Source organism: Staurois parvus, unplaced genomic scaffold, assembly GCF_062004578.1.
Source record: "Staurois parvus isolate SC_StPar_1 unplaced genomic scaffold, SC_StPar_1.0 ptg000561l, whole genome shotgun sequence".
Lineage (NCBI taxonomy): Eukaryota > Metazoa > Chordata > Amphibia > Anura > Ranidae > Staurois > Staurois parvus.
In genome coordinates, this window is record NW_028318357.1 from 174,590 (window position 1) to 187,813 (window position 13,224).

The 13,224-nt window shown below is 40.7% G+C and overlaps 1 protein-coding gene across 7 annotated transcripts in view; it reads right to left on the bottom strand.

The window, feature by feature from the left end:
• ANKRD6 (ankyrin repeat domain 6) overlaps window positions 1-13,224 on the bottom strand; it is a 286,595-nt gene that overhangs the window by 18,568 nt on the left and 254,803 nt on the right. For all 7 annotated transcript variants that reach the window (XM_089691294.1, XM_089691296.1, XM_089691290.1 and 4 more), the window contains 3 exons: window positions 3,482-3,667; window positions 1,721-1,873; window positions 1,420-1,533 (listed from right to left, as the gene is read on the bottom strand). In XM_089691294.1, coding sequence (XP_089547420.1) covers window positions 1,420-1,533; window positions 1,721-1,873; window positions 3,482-3,667 — 453 coding nt within the window. The remainder of the gene's footprint in view (window positions 1-1,419; window positions 1,534-1,720; window positions 1,874-3,481; window positions 3,668-13,224) is intronic.

The following is a 13,224-nucleotide window of genomic DNA, read 5'->3' on the forward strand; positions in this document are numbered from 1 at the left end:
TCCACCAAAAGATATATTTAATGTAATCAAACCTCTATCAGAGGAGCACGGAGTACAAAAACCTACAAAACTCTTCTCAGACCTCTTTCAGAGGGACCCACAAAAATAAAAGTTGTACTATCCAGAGATGGAAGCCCTTTCCAAAATCTTTGCATAGTCTGACATGTTGTTTTGACCTGAATGTAACCTTAGATCACACTGAAGCATGTGCTTCCCCTTTCAGTGTTAGGTGGACATGAGCTCTCCTTACTTCTGTGGGAGCTCCCATCATTGGCCCAATATATAGAGAGTTCAGGAAGTGATGAGCAGGCTGTGCGAGATGCTGAAGACTCTTGGAGGCCTATCGGGTACAGAACGGGCTGTTCCTAAATCGTAGGAGGTGACTGCTAAGGGAGAGTTGGCAAACAATCAGCGGTAGAACCTACCTTCCCAGAGTTGATACCAACAGTGAGTACATGATACAATCTAAAGAAATGTTACCCGACTGATATTTCCTCCTAGAAATGGACTAGAGTACAGTGGAGAAGCGGCCCAGTGTGCCCGCTTCTAGTACTGTTTTTTAGTGTGCTGGAGGCCTGAATTTACATTTTACAGCCCTACTCCTTACACAGAGCTGTATCATACTTAGCGATTGAATTGAGGAAGTGAAGGCAGCTCCCAGCAGTCTGGAGACGTAGCAGGCATACTCAACAACAAGAGTCTCTGGGCCAGGTCTACAAAATTCCCGGCTATATACATATGCATTCATAACACAGTTGTGTTTATGATCTTTTTTTTTTATTTTAAATTTGATCAGTGAATGATACTTTTGACTAAATCTGACCATTCATGGGGGAAATATAATCTTATCATACTCTAAAATATCCTCACAACACCAAATACACTCACCCACTATTCAGTACAAGGTGTGAGAGCTCCCCATTACTTTCCTTAAGAAGTGCAATGCTAGTTTATCTTTGGTATATCAGATTGGAATAAGAGAAATTACTGACATTTTCCAGATTTACAGTCCTGCCTAATCCATATCAATTCCTCAAGGAACCTTGCAGCAAATACTTAACCCCATACAAAGTAACAGTACAACATATTGCAAGCATTATACTAGAAATAGGCAACATTGGAACTCCAGCTGTAGTGAAGCTACAAATTCTATGAGGTACTGCAAGATTGACAGCCAGAGGCATGACACTCATAGGCAGAGACATGATGGGATTTACCGTTTCACTACAGCTTGAGTGCTAAAAAAGCCAACCCGTGTTATACAAACTGCAGACAAGTACAATTCAGATCATGTAGTTTTGGGTAAGAATAAATATATTTTTGAATAAATCATGGCAATTTTGTTTGTATTCAGCATCTACGTAAACTTCTTATGGCACTACAACCGAAGAGAGTCAAATAGCTATAAGACTTTTATACCTGGCGTTTCTCAGCTTCATTTTTCTGCACTTCAGACTGTTGCTGGAGGCGGCAGATACATTCCGCCCTCTCTGCAGACATCCGCTCCATCATTAACTTGTCCAAGACCCGCAGCTAAACACAGATCAATAAGGAAGGGAGTGAGATACTGTGTACTACAGGATTTTGTTCAGACTTGGTGTATGCTAAATGATTTCAGTATTCAATAACTGCAAAACACAATCAATACCAAATACCTAATTGTTAATTAATTAATGTTAATTAAATCCTTAGGAATGGGTACATTAGCAAAGCATCGCACCTGGTGCTGGGTTTTACTGTCCATCTGCCCCAGTTTTGCATTCATTTGATCTTGCACAGTGCCAATCTCAGCTTTTATTTCCTCCTTGGTGGCTTCCAATTGGTTCTCCAGCTTACTTATGAGTGGCTCACAGCGACAACCATTGATGGGAGCCTACAGACAACATATAATCAAATATTTTAATGCATTCTTACCAGATGTTTTCAGATCATGAGCATGTGTCCTTTCTAGCTGCCTCTTTGTATGTTTTCTGTTATATAGCTTTCTTATCAAAGTTAGGCTTCATCCATGAGCGTACTTAAGTGTAAAGGCTGTGTTTTGCCTGCACAGGATGCACATGTGTTCCATGCATCCGCATGCAGGCAGTCCCATTCTTGTCAACTGGAATGCAGCGGCTGCACAGACGGAGCCACTGCTCCCAATTTGACATCCATGTGGGTGCGGGTCCCTGATTGCAGACAGTGTGCGTTCAGAAACCCACACCCACAGGGATGTTAAACTGGGACACAGCCGCTGTGTCCTTGGCATTGACACAAAAGGGACTGCCTACATGTGGAGTGGAAGCACGGAACACCTGTGCATCTCATGAAGAAAACCAACACAGGTTTACACTTAAAGTGGTTCTGGAGGCTCAAGGTTTTTTTTACCTACATGACTGCCCCCCTCCCCCAATCCTTATCTGAGCCCCCTCCAATCCAGCGACATTCTCGACAGTCTCTGTTGTCTGGGGACACTTCCTCCTCATTGGTTAAGACAGCATTGGCTCCCGCTGCTGTAAATCACAGCAAGTGAACCAATGAAGAGAGACTGGGGGGTGGGGCCGAGCCCCAGCTCTTTGTGTCTTATGGACGCATAGAGCAGCAGCTCGGGGACGAACACACTTTCTTTGGGGGCACTGCTCAAGGGGTAGGAGCCAAGATCACCGATGGGGACCCAAGACGATTGGGGCTGCTCTGTGCAAAACCACTGCACAGAACAGGTAAGTAGAGACATGTTTGTTATTTTAGAAAAAAAAGCCCCACAGTTTTAGTGTCACTTTAAGTACGCCCATGTGAATATGGCCTAAGGGCTCTTTAACACAGCCATTCCACTCTGTTAAGCTGGGGATCCATAAGCGGATCTCCTACTAAGTCAGAGCTGGATGGGAGGGATGTCAACTTTTTTATATCCATTCAGTTTGTGCCCAGCAGACATAGGCAGACCTGTAATAGCTCTATGGACAGCTGGATGTAAATGGAATGGTATTCGTTTACATCAGGCTACCTCTGATCCATCATATTTGGGTCTGGAAAAATGTAAAAGGACACAGTCCTTTTCAGTTTTCTTTTCTGGGCCTGGACGGACTCGGAGGTAGGTGGGTGTAAACGGATGTAAGTCGATTTATATCAGTCTGCCTATAGAGCATAAAGCTGCATGGAGACCGTTTGAAGGGGCCCTAAGGCAGCCCGTTTCCCAAATGACATGAATGGAACTCCCTGCATGAGGATGCAAGGAACACCTGTGCAGCCCTGTGCAGGCAAACATGGCCCTCACACAGGTGTATATTGTAGTACGCTTGTGTGAACAAGGCCTTAATGTACACTGGACAAGAAAAAAAAAAAAAAAGAATTACATGAAGAATTTTCCTCAAAATGGATAAACTATTTGAAAAAATAAAGTTAAGTAAAAACTCATTTTCACTGTGTTATAAGCTGCATGTTTTTGGTTTTAATGTAATTTATTCATTTTGTACAAATAGTATCCTGGACTATATGACATTACTTGCATAACTTTGCCATCCTTTCCCCTGTACAGTGTGTACAGCTGGTATGCCCGAGTTTCATGAGGAGCAAATGGTGGAGATGGGACTCTGTGCTTGCTCTTTCTCCTGTGGTTGTGTCCTGTTTGCTGCCCACTACAGAATAGTTGCTGATCCGCAGGTGATGTTGGATCAGAAAGAGCTGAAATCTGAGGGAACAAGAAAACAGCAAGTTACCCCACATGGTGTTTTCTCAGGTGCAGAGAACATAAAAAGCAATGCAGTTTTGTACTCTTTGTAGTATACTGGTGTAATGCATGTGAAATTTTTCTTTTCTGGGCATTATATCATTTTTGCTATACATTTGACATATAAAGGGTGTGTATTCCTTTCTGAGCTCATGTCAACAGGTGCAATTTACCATTTTTCAATATAAATGTTATATTTGTAAATTGCTTTACATTAAAAAGTGAACAAACAATTTTACTGCAGGAATAAAACGTATTCACTTAAAGTAAATGTTCATCTAGCATAGTTAATGAGGTGCAATAAAAAATGTTGTATTGTACATTTTTCACGCACACGATTGAATATTCTAAGTGAACACAGTTTTTTCCCTATTTAAATTAAATGAACATAAACTTTGAAAAGTAAACCAAGTGAACTTGTGAAGAAGCATAATATTCAGTGCCTTTTTTTAAATTTAAATATTTATTAGTTTTCAGATACAAAAAATTACATATTTCCTTCATATTCTCATAAAACATACAAAACCAATATTTTTCTCTCTTTTTCCCCTCCTATATCTTTTTCCCACCCCCACCCAACTAAATTCCCTTCCATCCATCCCTCCCTCCCCCCGCCCCCTCTCCATACTTCCCACCCTGCATTTCTCAGCATCTTCCCTACAAAAGTAAGAGGCTCTTTCACATATCACACCCCAAAGCTTTGTATCTTTAACCTTCAGTACAAATTCTTCCCATTTTTTCCATTTCACATAATATAGCTCCATCTTGTCTTCCTGCATATAATAAAGTTTCTCCATCCTACAAATCTGGTTCACTCTATCTACCCAATCTTCTTCCTTCGGCACCTCTATCTTACGCCAAAACTTGGGTATCAAACCTTTTGCTGCATTTAAATAGTACCATATACCCGATTCTTTGTATTTATTCACTGATAACTCTGTACTATGTAATAGGTAAGTCTCTGGATCCAATCCCATATTCGTCCCAGTAATCATCCCAATTAAATGAACTATTATCTTCCAAAATACTTGAATTTTTTGGACACTCCCATCATATGTGATATACCGTGCCTCTCTCTCCACACCCCCGCCAACACCACGGTGAATTCTCCCCACTCATCTTATATTCAACATTCGGTGTAATGTGCCATCTTATCAAACACTTATAATTTATTTCCACCTCTTGCATACTTATGTTCTCGTGAGTTAATCTATATATTTTCTTCTGTTAACCTCTTCTATCCCAACCCCCAAATCTCTTTCCCATTTCTCTATATACATTGGCTTTGTGTTTGTGTCTAATTCAGTGAGAATCTTATATATTTTAGCAGTACCGTGTTTCCCATCTCCCCGTGATTCCAAAAACCTCTCAAACAAATTCCAATCCTTTCTAGGTCTCAAGGGTTTCGGAAGATTCCCAACAAAGTGTTTTAATTGGTGATACCGCCACTCGTCTATCTTAGTAAAAATTTCTCCCTTTTCCTTTTCCAAATCCTTAAGTGTTCTCAATTCCCCCCCCACCATTATATCTCTCAACTGGACATCCTCCTTCTTAAACCATTTTCCTGTAATCTCCGCTCTACCTGGAGGAAAAAACTCTGTGTTCCTCAGTGGCATTAAAAACAAATTAAAATCCCACTTCATATGTTTGTGCAATATATCCCACACCGTTAAAACATTTAAAGTATATAAACTTGTGCGAACGTTTAATCCTCTATATTGTGTTGGCACCCATATGATTTTGTTCAAATTAGTTCCACTAAGTTCATTTTCAATTTTAACCCAACCTTTTCCTTTTGGATTCTGCGTCCAGTCAAACATTTTCGCTAAAACAACTGCTCTATAGTATCTCTTAATATCTGGCACACCCAATCCACCCTTCTCTTTATTTCTACTTAATAATTCATAAGCTGTTCTAGGTTATTTTATTCTTCCACATATGTATTGTTATTTTTTTATTTGCCTTAAAGAAAACCTCTGGGAGTTTAATTGGGATCATTTGAAATTTATATAGGATTTTGGGTACATTTACCATTTTTATCAGATTTATGAGTCCTATCCAAGATGGGTTTCCTTTTCCTAGTTTCTTTAATTCCTCCTTAATCTCATTTAACAATGGGATGTAATTTGATTTATACAGGTTCTTATAAGAAGCTGTGAGTTTTATCCCTAGATATTTTATTTCTCTATCTTTCCATATAAAGGGGAATTCTTTTTGTATCTTTTCTTTTTCACTATTTGAAAGATTTATATTTAAGATCTCAGTTTTTGTTGGGCTGATTTTTAAGTTTGATAGCTTTCCGTATTCCTTCAATATCTTCATTAAATTTGGGAGTGTTATCCTGGGGTTTCCCACATAAAACAACAGATCATCCGCAAAGGCAGCCACTGTATGTTCTATACCTCCTATCTGAATTCCCTTTATATTTATATTCTTCCTAATTGATGACAAAGATTCCAGTGACAGAACATACAACAGTGGGGACAATGGGCAACCCTGTCTTGTTCCATTTGACATCCCAATTGGCTCCGATGTCTCCCCATTTACCATAATAACTGCAGATGGGCACATATACAACTTTCCTATCCACTCTCTCATTCTAACTCCCATCCCCAGGGCTTCCAGAGTGTCCATCATGAAGCCCCAGTCAACTCTATCAAATGCCTTTTCGGCATCGATTGAAAGCACCACCACCGGAGTTTTTCCCTTTCTACTTTTCTGAATGAGCAACAAAGATCTCAACCCATTGTCTCTGCCCTCCCTCCCCGGAACAAATCCCACCTGATCTCCATGTATCCATTCGGGCATTAAATCTTTCAGCCTATTTGCTCAGACCTTTGCATATAACTTAGTATCTGTATTCAATAATGAAATTGGTCTATAGCTAGAACACTGAGAAGCATCTTTTCCTTCCTTTTGGATAAGCACCACATGGGCCTGTAGAGATTTTCACCTCATTTCCATCTCCCCCCCCCAAGGCATTCATGTATATCTTCAATTTAGGTATTAACAATTCATTGTATTTTTTATAGTACCTCACAGTGTAGCCATCTGGCCCTGGGTTTTTTCCCATCGTAGTACTTTTCAATGCTGCTTTTATTTCTTCCTGTGTAATCTCTGAATCTAGGGAATTCAATTACTCTTCGCTTAATTTCGGTGGACCCAAGTTTTTTAGATATATCCTTTTTTCAATATACACATTTCCAGTATTATTTAAAGGGTCATGGGAGCTAATATTATACAACTTACTGTAATAGTCCTTAAACACCTTAGCAATCTCTTTAGTTGAATGAACCAATTCTCCCTTGGAGTTTTTTATTTTTTCTATATAATTCCTATTTTTCTTTTTCCTCAGGGCTCTCATTAAGTACTTTCCCAGTCTATCTCCCCAGCTATACCTCTCACTCAACACTTTAATAAAGGCTCTTCTCTTCTCCTCTTCCATCAAAATCTCTAGTTCTTCCTTCTTTTTTATTACCTTCTGTCTTATCTCTTTTGTTATTCTATTTTTCTGTATCTGTTCCAAATCAAATATTTCCTTTAAAAGCCCACTGAGTTTCTCTTCTTTCCCTCTTCTTTTTTGCCCCGATTGCAATCAGTATTCCTCTTATGTAAGCCTTATGGGACTCCCACACTGTAGCCACGACACGTCTCCTGTCTTGTTCTCCCTAAAAAAAAATTGCTCAATCTCTTCCCTAATCTTCTGATCAGTCTCCTTGTCCAGGAGAAGTGCCTCATTCAACTTCCATCCTAAACCTCCTGTCGTCCGCCTTCCCCACCCTAATTTCATTATAACAGGGGCATGATCCGATAAGGACATTGCTTCTATTTCTACTTTAACCAAAGACTCAATAAGTTGATCTACAAATATATAATCCAATCTTGAATACATCTTGTGTGCATTAGAGAAGAAGGTATAGTCTCTATCCTTCCCATGTGTAATTCTCCAGATGTCCACCAGTTGGCACTCATGTATGGCCTTCAAGGATCTCAGAGACTCACCTCCCTCTCTCCGCACAGAAGAGGTTGCATCCACCTGTGGATCCATACAGAAATTGAAGTCCCCAGCCACTATCAAGCGCCCCTTTTTAAAGTCCATCAATTTTTTCAATACACCTTTCAAATATATCTCCGGTCTCCTATTTCGACAGTAAATATTAGCTACTGTACACTCAATTTCTTGTAGTCTACCTTTTAAAAATAAAAACCTTCCCTCAGGATTCGTTTTTCTATCCTCCAACTCAAACCTTACGTTCTTTGCAAACCCTATTGCCACTCCCTTTGCTCTCTTAATTGGGGAATCTGCATAATACCACGTTGGATAATATCTAGAATTCAACTTAACATTTGACTCTATCGCAGTGTGTCTCCACAGGATGCCCTGTGTTGTAATTCCTTAAATAACCTAAATCTTTTCCCAGGACAATTCAACCCATTTACATTATAAGTTATAAACTGTAGTTCTTCCATCTTTTTTATGCCTCTTTTCTTCACCTCCATCCCCTCTTTTCCTCACTCTTTACTTTTATACCTTCTCTCATCATGCAGAGTGTTAGCCTTAATTCCCCTCCCCCACCTCCTCCCACCCCCCTTCCTATTCTACCCCTCTCCCAGTCCATTCCCTCCCCTTCCCCACCCCGTTCCCCCCCTTTTACTACCCTACCCATTTTTAGGCCTCTAATTTGCCTACTAATCATTTGTGGGACCAAACCCACTTTTGCTTCCACCCTTGGGGCTAAACTCCGCCCATGAACGGCTCTCCCTCCTTCCAACCTCCCCAGTTACCCTCCTATCTAATTAGCTCAATAGATTTCCACCGAACTCTTAAACACAAATCTCTACAAGAGATACCATAAGGAGAAGGAAGAGAGAGGGGAAAAAAACAAAAAAGGGGATCCCCCCTACTTCCCCCCTCTAACAAACTGCCAGTCCTCCTTCCCCAAAATGCCTATTTCCCCTTCTTCTCATCCAGGAATCTCTATTCTTTGCAAATCGAGTCTTTCACATAAGTCTCTCAAGTCCTCAGAGAATCTCAGATAAGCTGTAATTCCATTCTTCCATCCAATTAGGCATGCTGGAGTTCCCCATCTATAATGCACATTCTGTTTTCTCATCTGCTCTAGCAGGTGTTTCAAAGATCTCTTTCTCCACAAAGTCTCAGGTGTTCAATCCGCAAAAATCTGAAAGTTTATTTCTCCATACTTAATAATTGTTCTTCCCTTGATCTTCCTCCAAATTGCTCCCTTATCTCCATACTTATGGAATTGCACAATTATGTCTCTCGGTTTTTCCATCCCATTTCCTTCTTGAGGCTTCCCTGTTCTAAAGACTCCATCCAATTTAACCATCTCTGTATCAGGTCTATCTATTATGGAGTTTAAGATTTTACAGACCAATTCCTGCAGTTCTTCCCCCCTTGAAATCTCTGGGACTCCTCGTATCCTAAGATTACTCCTGCTATCCCTGTTTTCTTGTACCTCTATCTTCTAAAGCAATTTTTTCTGAACTTTCCCAATAGTAATTGTCCTTTTTTCTAATTTGGAAATATTTTGGGCATGATTTTTAACCTTTTCCTCCGTTTCTTCCACTCTCAGTAACAAATGCCCCAAATCTTTCCGAATAGTTGCCATTTCCTGCTTTATTGTTTTTTCCAAACTTTTGAACATTTCCGCCATCTCTTTTTTTATTCGGTACTTGTAGATCACTTTCAGGGTCTTTCCTTTCCATATTTTCGATCACTTGTTGACTACTAGTATTCATTCCCAGAGATAATCTGGGGGTGTTTTCCAAACTAATTTCCATTTCCCCACTTTCACTTCCAGCTTGGGGTCTTTCTGGAGTCACATTTCCCTGGGACGTGTATTTTTTTATTGTGCCAGTTTGGGACCCTTTAGGCCCACTTCCTTTAGTGCTTGTTCCTTCCTTAATCCTGTTCTTTTCTATAAAACCAGGGTAAATATTAGGGATATGTACTAGGAAGCCAGATTTAATCTACTATTTGTCCATTTACACATTAATGTCCTCTTCTAGGGCCGATTAACCCCTTTTCCTATTTTCCATCCTCACATCCCCTGGGAATCCCCCTTTTCGCCTTTACCGAGCATTTGAATATATCACACAGTCCAATATGCAGCTAGCCTTGGACGATCTCACTCAACCTCCTCTCACTCAAATCTCCTGTGAGGCGGCTCAAGTCTGCGATTATCCGATATTCCTCCTCTGTTCACTTTCTTAGGGGGATTCCTCCAGGGTCTTCTTCTTTGTGTGGCTGTCTGTGGACCTGTCTGTAGACTACCGGCATACCGCCAAACTAGCGTACAGGCTGGGAGACGAGTTAGGGAGCGGGTCGGCATCTCCTTCTCCTCTCAGGACGCCGGCCGGCTCCTCCTCCTCCCAGAGCTCCTCCACGGCTCACCACGTGGTCATGCCGCGTCACTCCATCTCCCCGGCAACCCGATGCTCCACCCTGGGTCTCCCCCGGTGCGATACAGGAAGCTCAGGACCCGCTCTCTCAGTTTCTGTCTGCCAGACCGGCACAGTTCCACCGGCTAACCCCCTCACCTAGGTAGGTCTCCGGGGATTTCCATTAGGAGGGCTCTTTGAGGTGGATGAAAGCGGAGGTTTGTCGGAGAGCACTTACATCATGCTCTCCTGCACCGCCATGTTCAGGCTCCGCCCACTCCCATGTAAAGTGGCTGGCAGGGCTGATAATATACAGTGCCTTGAAAAAGTATTCATACCCCTTGAAATTTTCCACATTTTGTCATGTTACAACCAAAAACGTAAATGTATTTTATTGGGATTTTATGTGATAGACCAACACAAACTGGCACATAAGTGTGGAGTGGAAGGAAAATGATAAATGGTTTTCAAAAATTTTGACAAATATCTGAAAAATGTGGTGTGCATTTGTATTCAGCCCCCCTGAGTCAATACTTTGTTGAACCACCTTTTGCTGCAATTACAGTTGCAAGTCTTTTTGGCTATGTCCCTACCAGCTTTGCACATCTAGAGAGTGAAATTTTTGCCCATTCTTTGCAAAATAGCTCAAGCTCTGTCAGATTGGATGGAGAGTGTCTGAACAGCAGTTTTCATGTCTTGCCACAGATTCTCAATTTGATTTAGGTCTGGACTTTGACTGGGCAATTCTAACACATGAATATGCTTTGATCTAAAACATTCCATTGTAGCTGTGGCTGTATGTTTAGGGTCATTAGTTACATAGTCTGGCTGAAAAAGACAAAAGTCCATCAAGTTCAACCATTAAAAAAAAAAAAGTTATAATCCTATACCCACAGTTGATCTAGAGGAAGGCAAAAAAACCCCAGCAAAGCATGATCCAATTTGCTTCCTGATCCCCGGACAGGCAATCGAATATTCCCTGGATTAACTTTACCTATAAATGTTAGTATCCAGTTACAGTGGGGATCGAAAGTTTGGGCACCCCAGCTAAACATTTGTATTAATGTGCATAAAGAAGCTAAGGAAAGATGGAAAAATCTCCAAAAGGCATCAAATTACAGATTAGACATTCTTATAATATGTCAACAAAAGTTAGATTTTATTTCCATCATTTACACTTTCAAAATAACAGAAAACAAAAAAATGGCGTCTGCAAAAGTTTGGGCACCCTGCAGAATTTATAGCATGCACTGCCCCCTTTGCAAAGCTGAGACCTGCCAGTGTCATGGATTGTTCTCAATCATCGTCTGCGAAGACCAGATGATGTCAATCTCAAAGGTTTTAAATGCCCAGACTCATCTACCTTGCTCCAACAATCAGCACCATGGGTTCTTCTAAGCAGTTGTCTAGAAAACAAACTGAAAATAGTTGACGCTCACAAAGCTGGAGAAGCTATAAGAAGATAGCAAAGCCTTTTCAGATGTCAATACCCTCTGTTCGGAATGCAATTAAGAAATGGCAGTCATCAGGAACAGTGGAAGTTAAAGCAAGATCTGGAAGACCAAGAAGAATATCAGACAGAACAGCTCACAGGATTGTGAGAAAACCAATTCAAAACCCACGTTTGACTGCACGATCCCTCCAGAAAGATCTGGCAGACACTGGAGTTGTGGTACACTATTCCACTATAAAGAGATACTTATACAAATATGGTCTTCATGGAAGAGTCATCAGAAGAAAACCTCTTCTACGTCCTCCCCACAAAAATCATCGTTTGAACTTTGCAAATGAACATATAGACAAGCCTGATGCATTTTGGAAACAAGTTCTGTGGACCGATGAGGTTAAAATTGAACTTTTTGGCCGGAATGAGCAAAGGTACGTTTGGAGAAGAAGGGGCACAGAATTTAATGAAAAGAACCTCTGTCCAACTGTTAAGCATGGGGTTGGATCAATCATGCTTTGGGGTTGTGTTTCAGCCAGTGGCACAGGGAACATCTCACGAGTAGAAGGAAAAATGGATTCAATAAAATTTCAGCAAATTTTGGATGGTAACTTGATGCCATCTGTGAAAAATCTGAAGTTAAAGAGAGGATGGCTTCTACAAATGGATAATGATCCTAAACACACCTCGAAATCCACGGGGGATTACATCACGAGGCGTAAACTGAAGGTTTTGCCATGGCCTTCACAATCTCCTGACCTCAACATAATTGAAAATCTATGGATAGACCTTAAAAGAGCAGTGCGTGACAGACAGCCCAGAAATCTCAAAGAACTGGAAGACGTTTGTAAGGAAGAATGGGCAAAGATACCTCAAACAAGAATTGAAAGACTCTTGGCTGGCTACAAAAAGCGTTTACAAGCTGTGATACTTGCCAAAGGGGGCAGTACAAGATATTAACTCTGCAGGGTGCCCAAACTTTTGCAGACGCCATTTTTTTGTTTTCTGTTATTTTGAAAGTGTAAATGATGGAAATAAAATCTAACTTTTGTTGACATATTATAAGAACGTCTAATCTATAATTTGATGCCTTTTGGAGATTTTTCCATCTTTCCTTGGCTTCTTTATGCATATTAATACAAATGTTTAGCTGGGGTGCCCAAACTTTCGATCCCCACTGTAAATTCTGTGTATCCAAGGAAGAATCCAGGCCTTTTTTAAAGCAATCCACTGAGCTGGCCAGAACCAACTCTTGAGGGAGTATATTCCACATTTTCAGCTCTCACTGTGAAGAAATTGTTTTGTGTTTGAATATCAAATTTCTTTTCCTCCAGAAGTAAAGAGTGCCCCCTTGTCCTCTGTGATGACCTCAGGGCGAATAGCTCTACACCGAGTTCCCTATATGAACCACTGATGTATTTATACATGTTGATCATATCCCCCCTTAATCTTCTCTTCTCAAGAGAGAATAAATTCAGTTCCTCTAATCTTTCCTCATAGCTGAGATCCTCCATGCCTCTTATCAGTTTGGTTGCCCTTCTCTGTACTTTCTCCAGTTCCCCAATGTTCATTTTGTGAATTGGTGCCCAAAACTAAACTGCATATTCCAGATGAGGTCTGATGATTTGTATAGGGGTAATTTGTAATTTGTATAGGGGTAAAATGAGGGTGT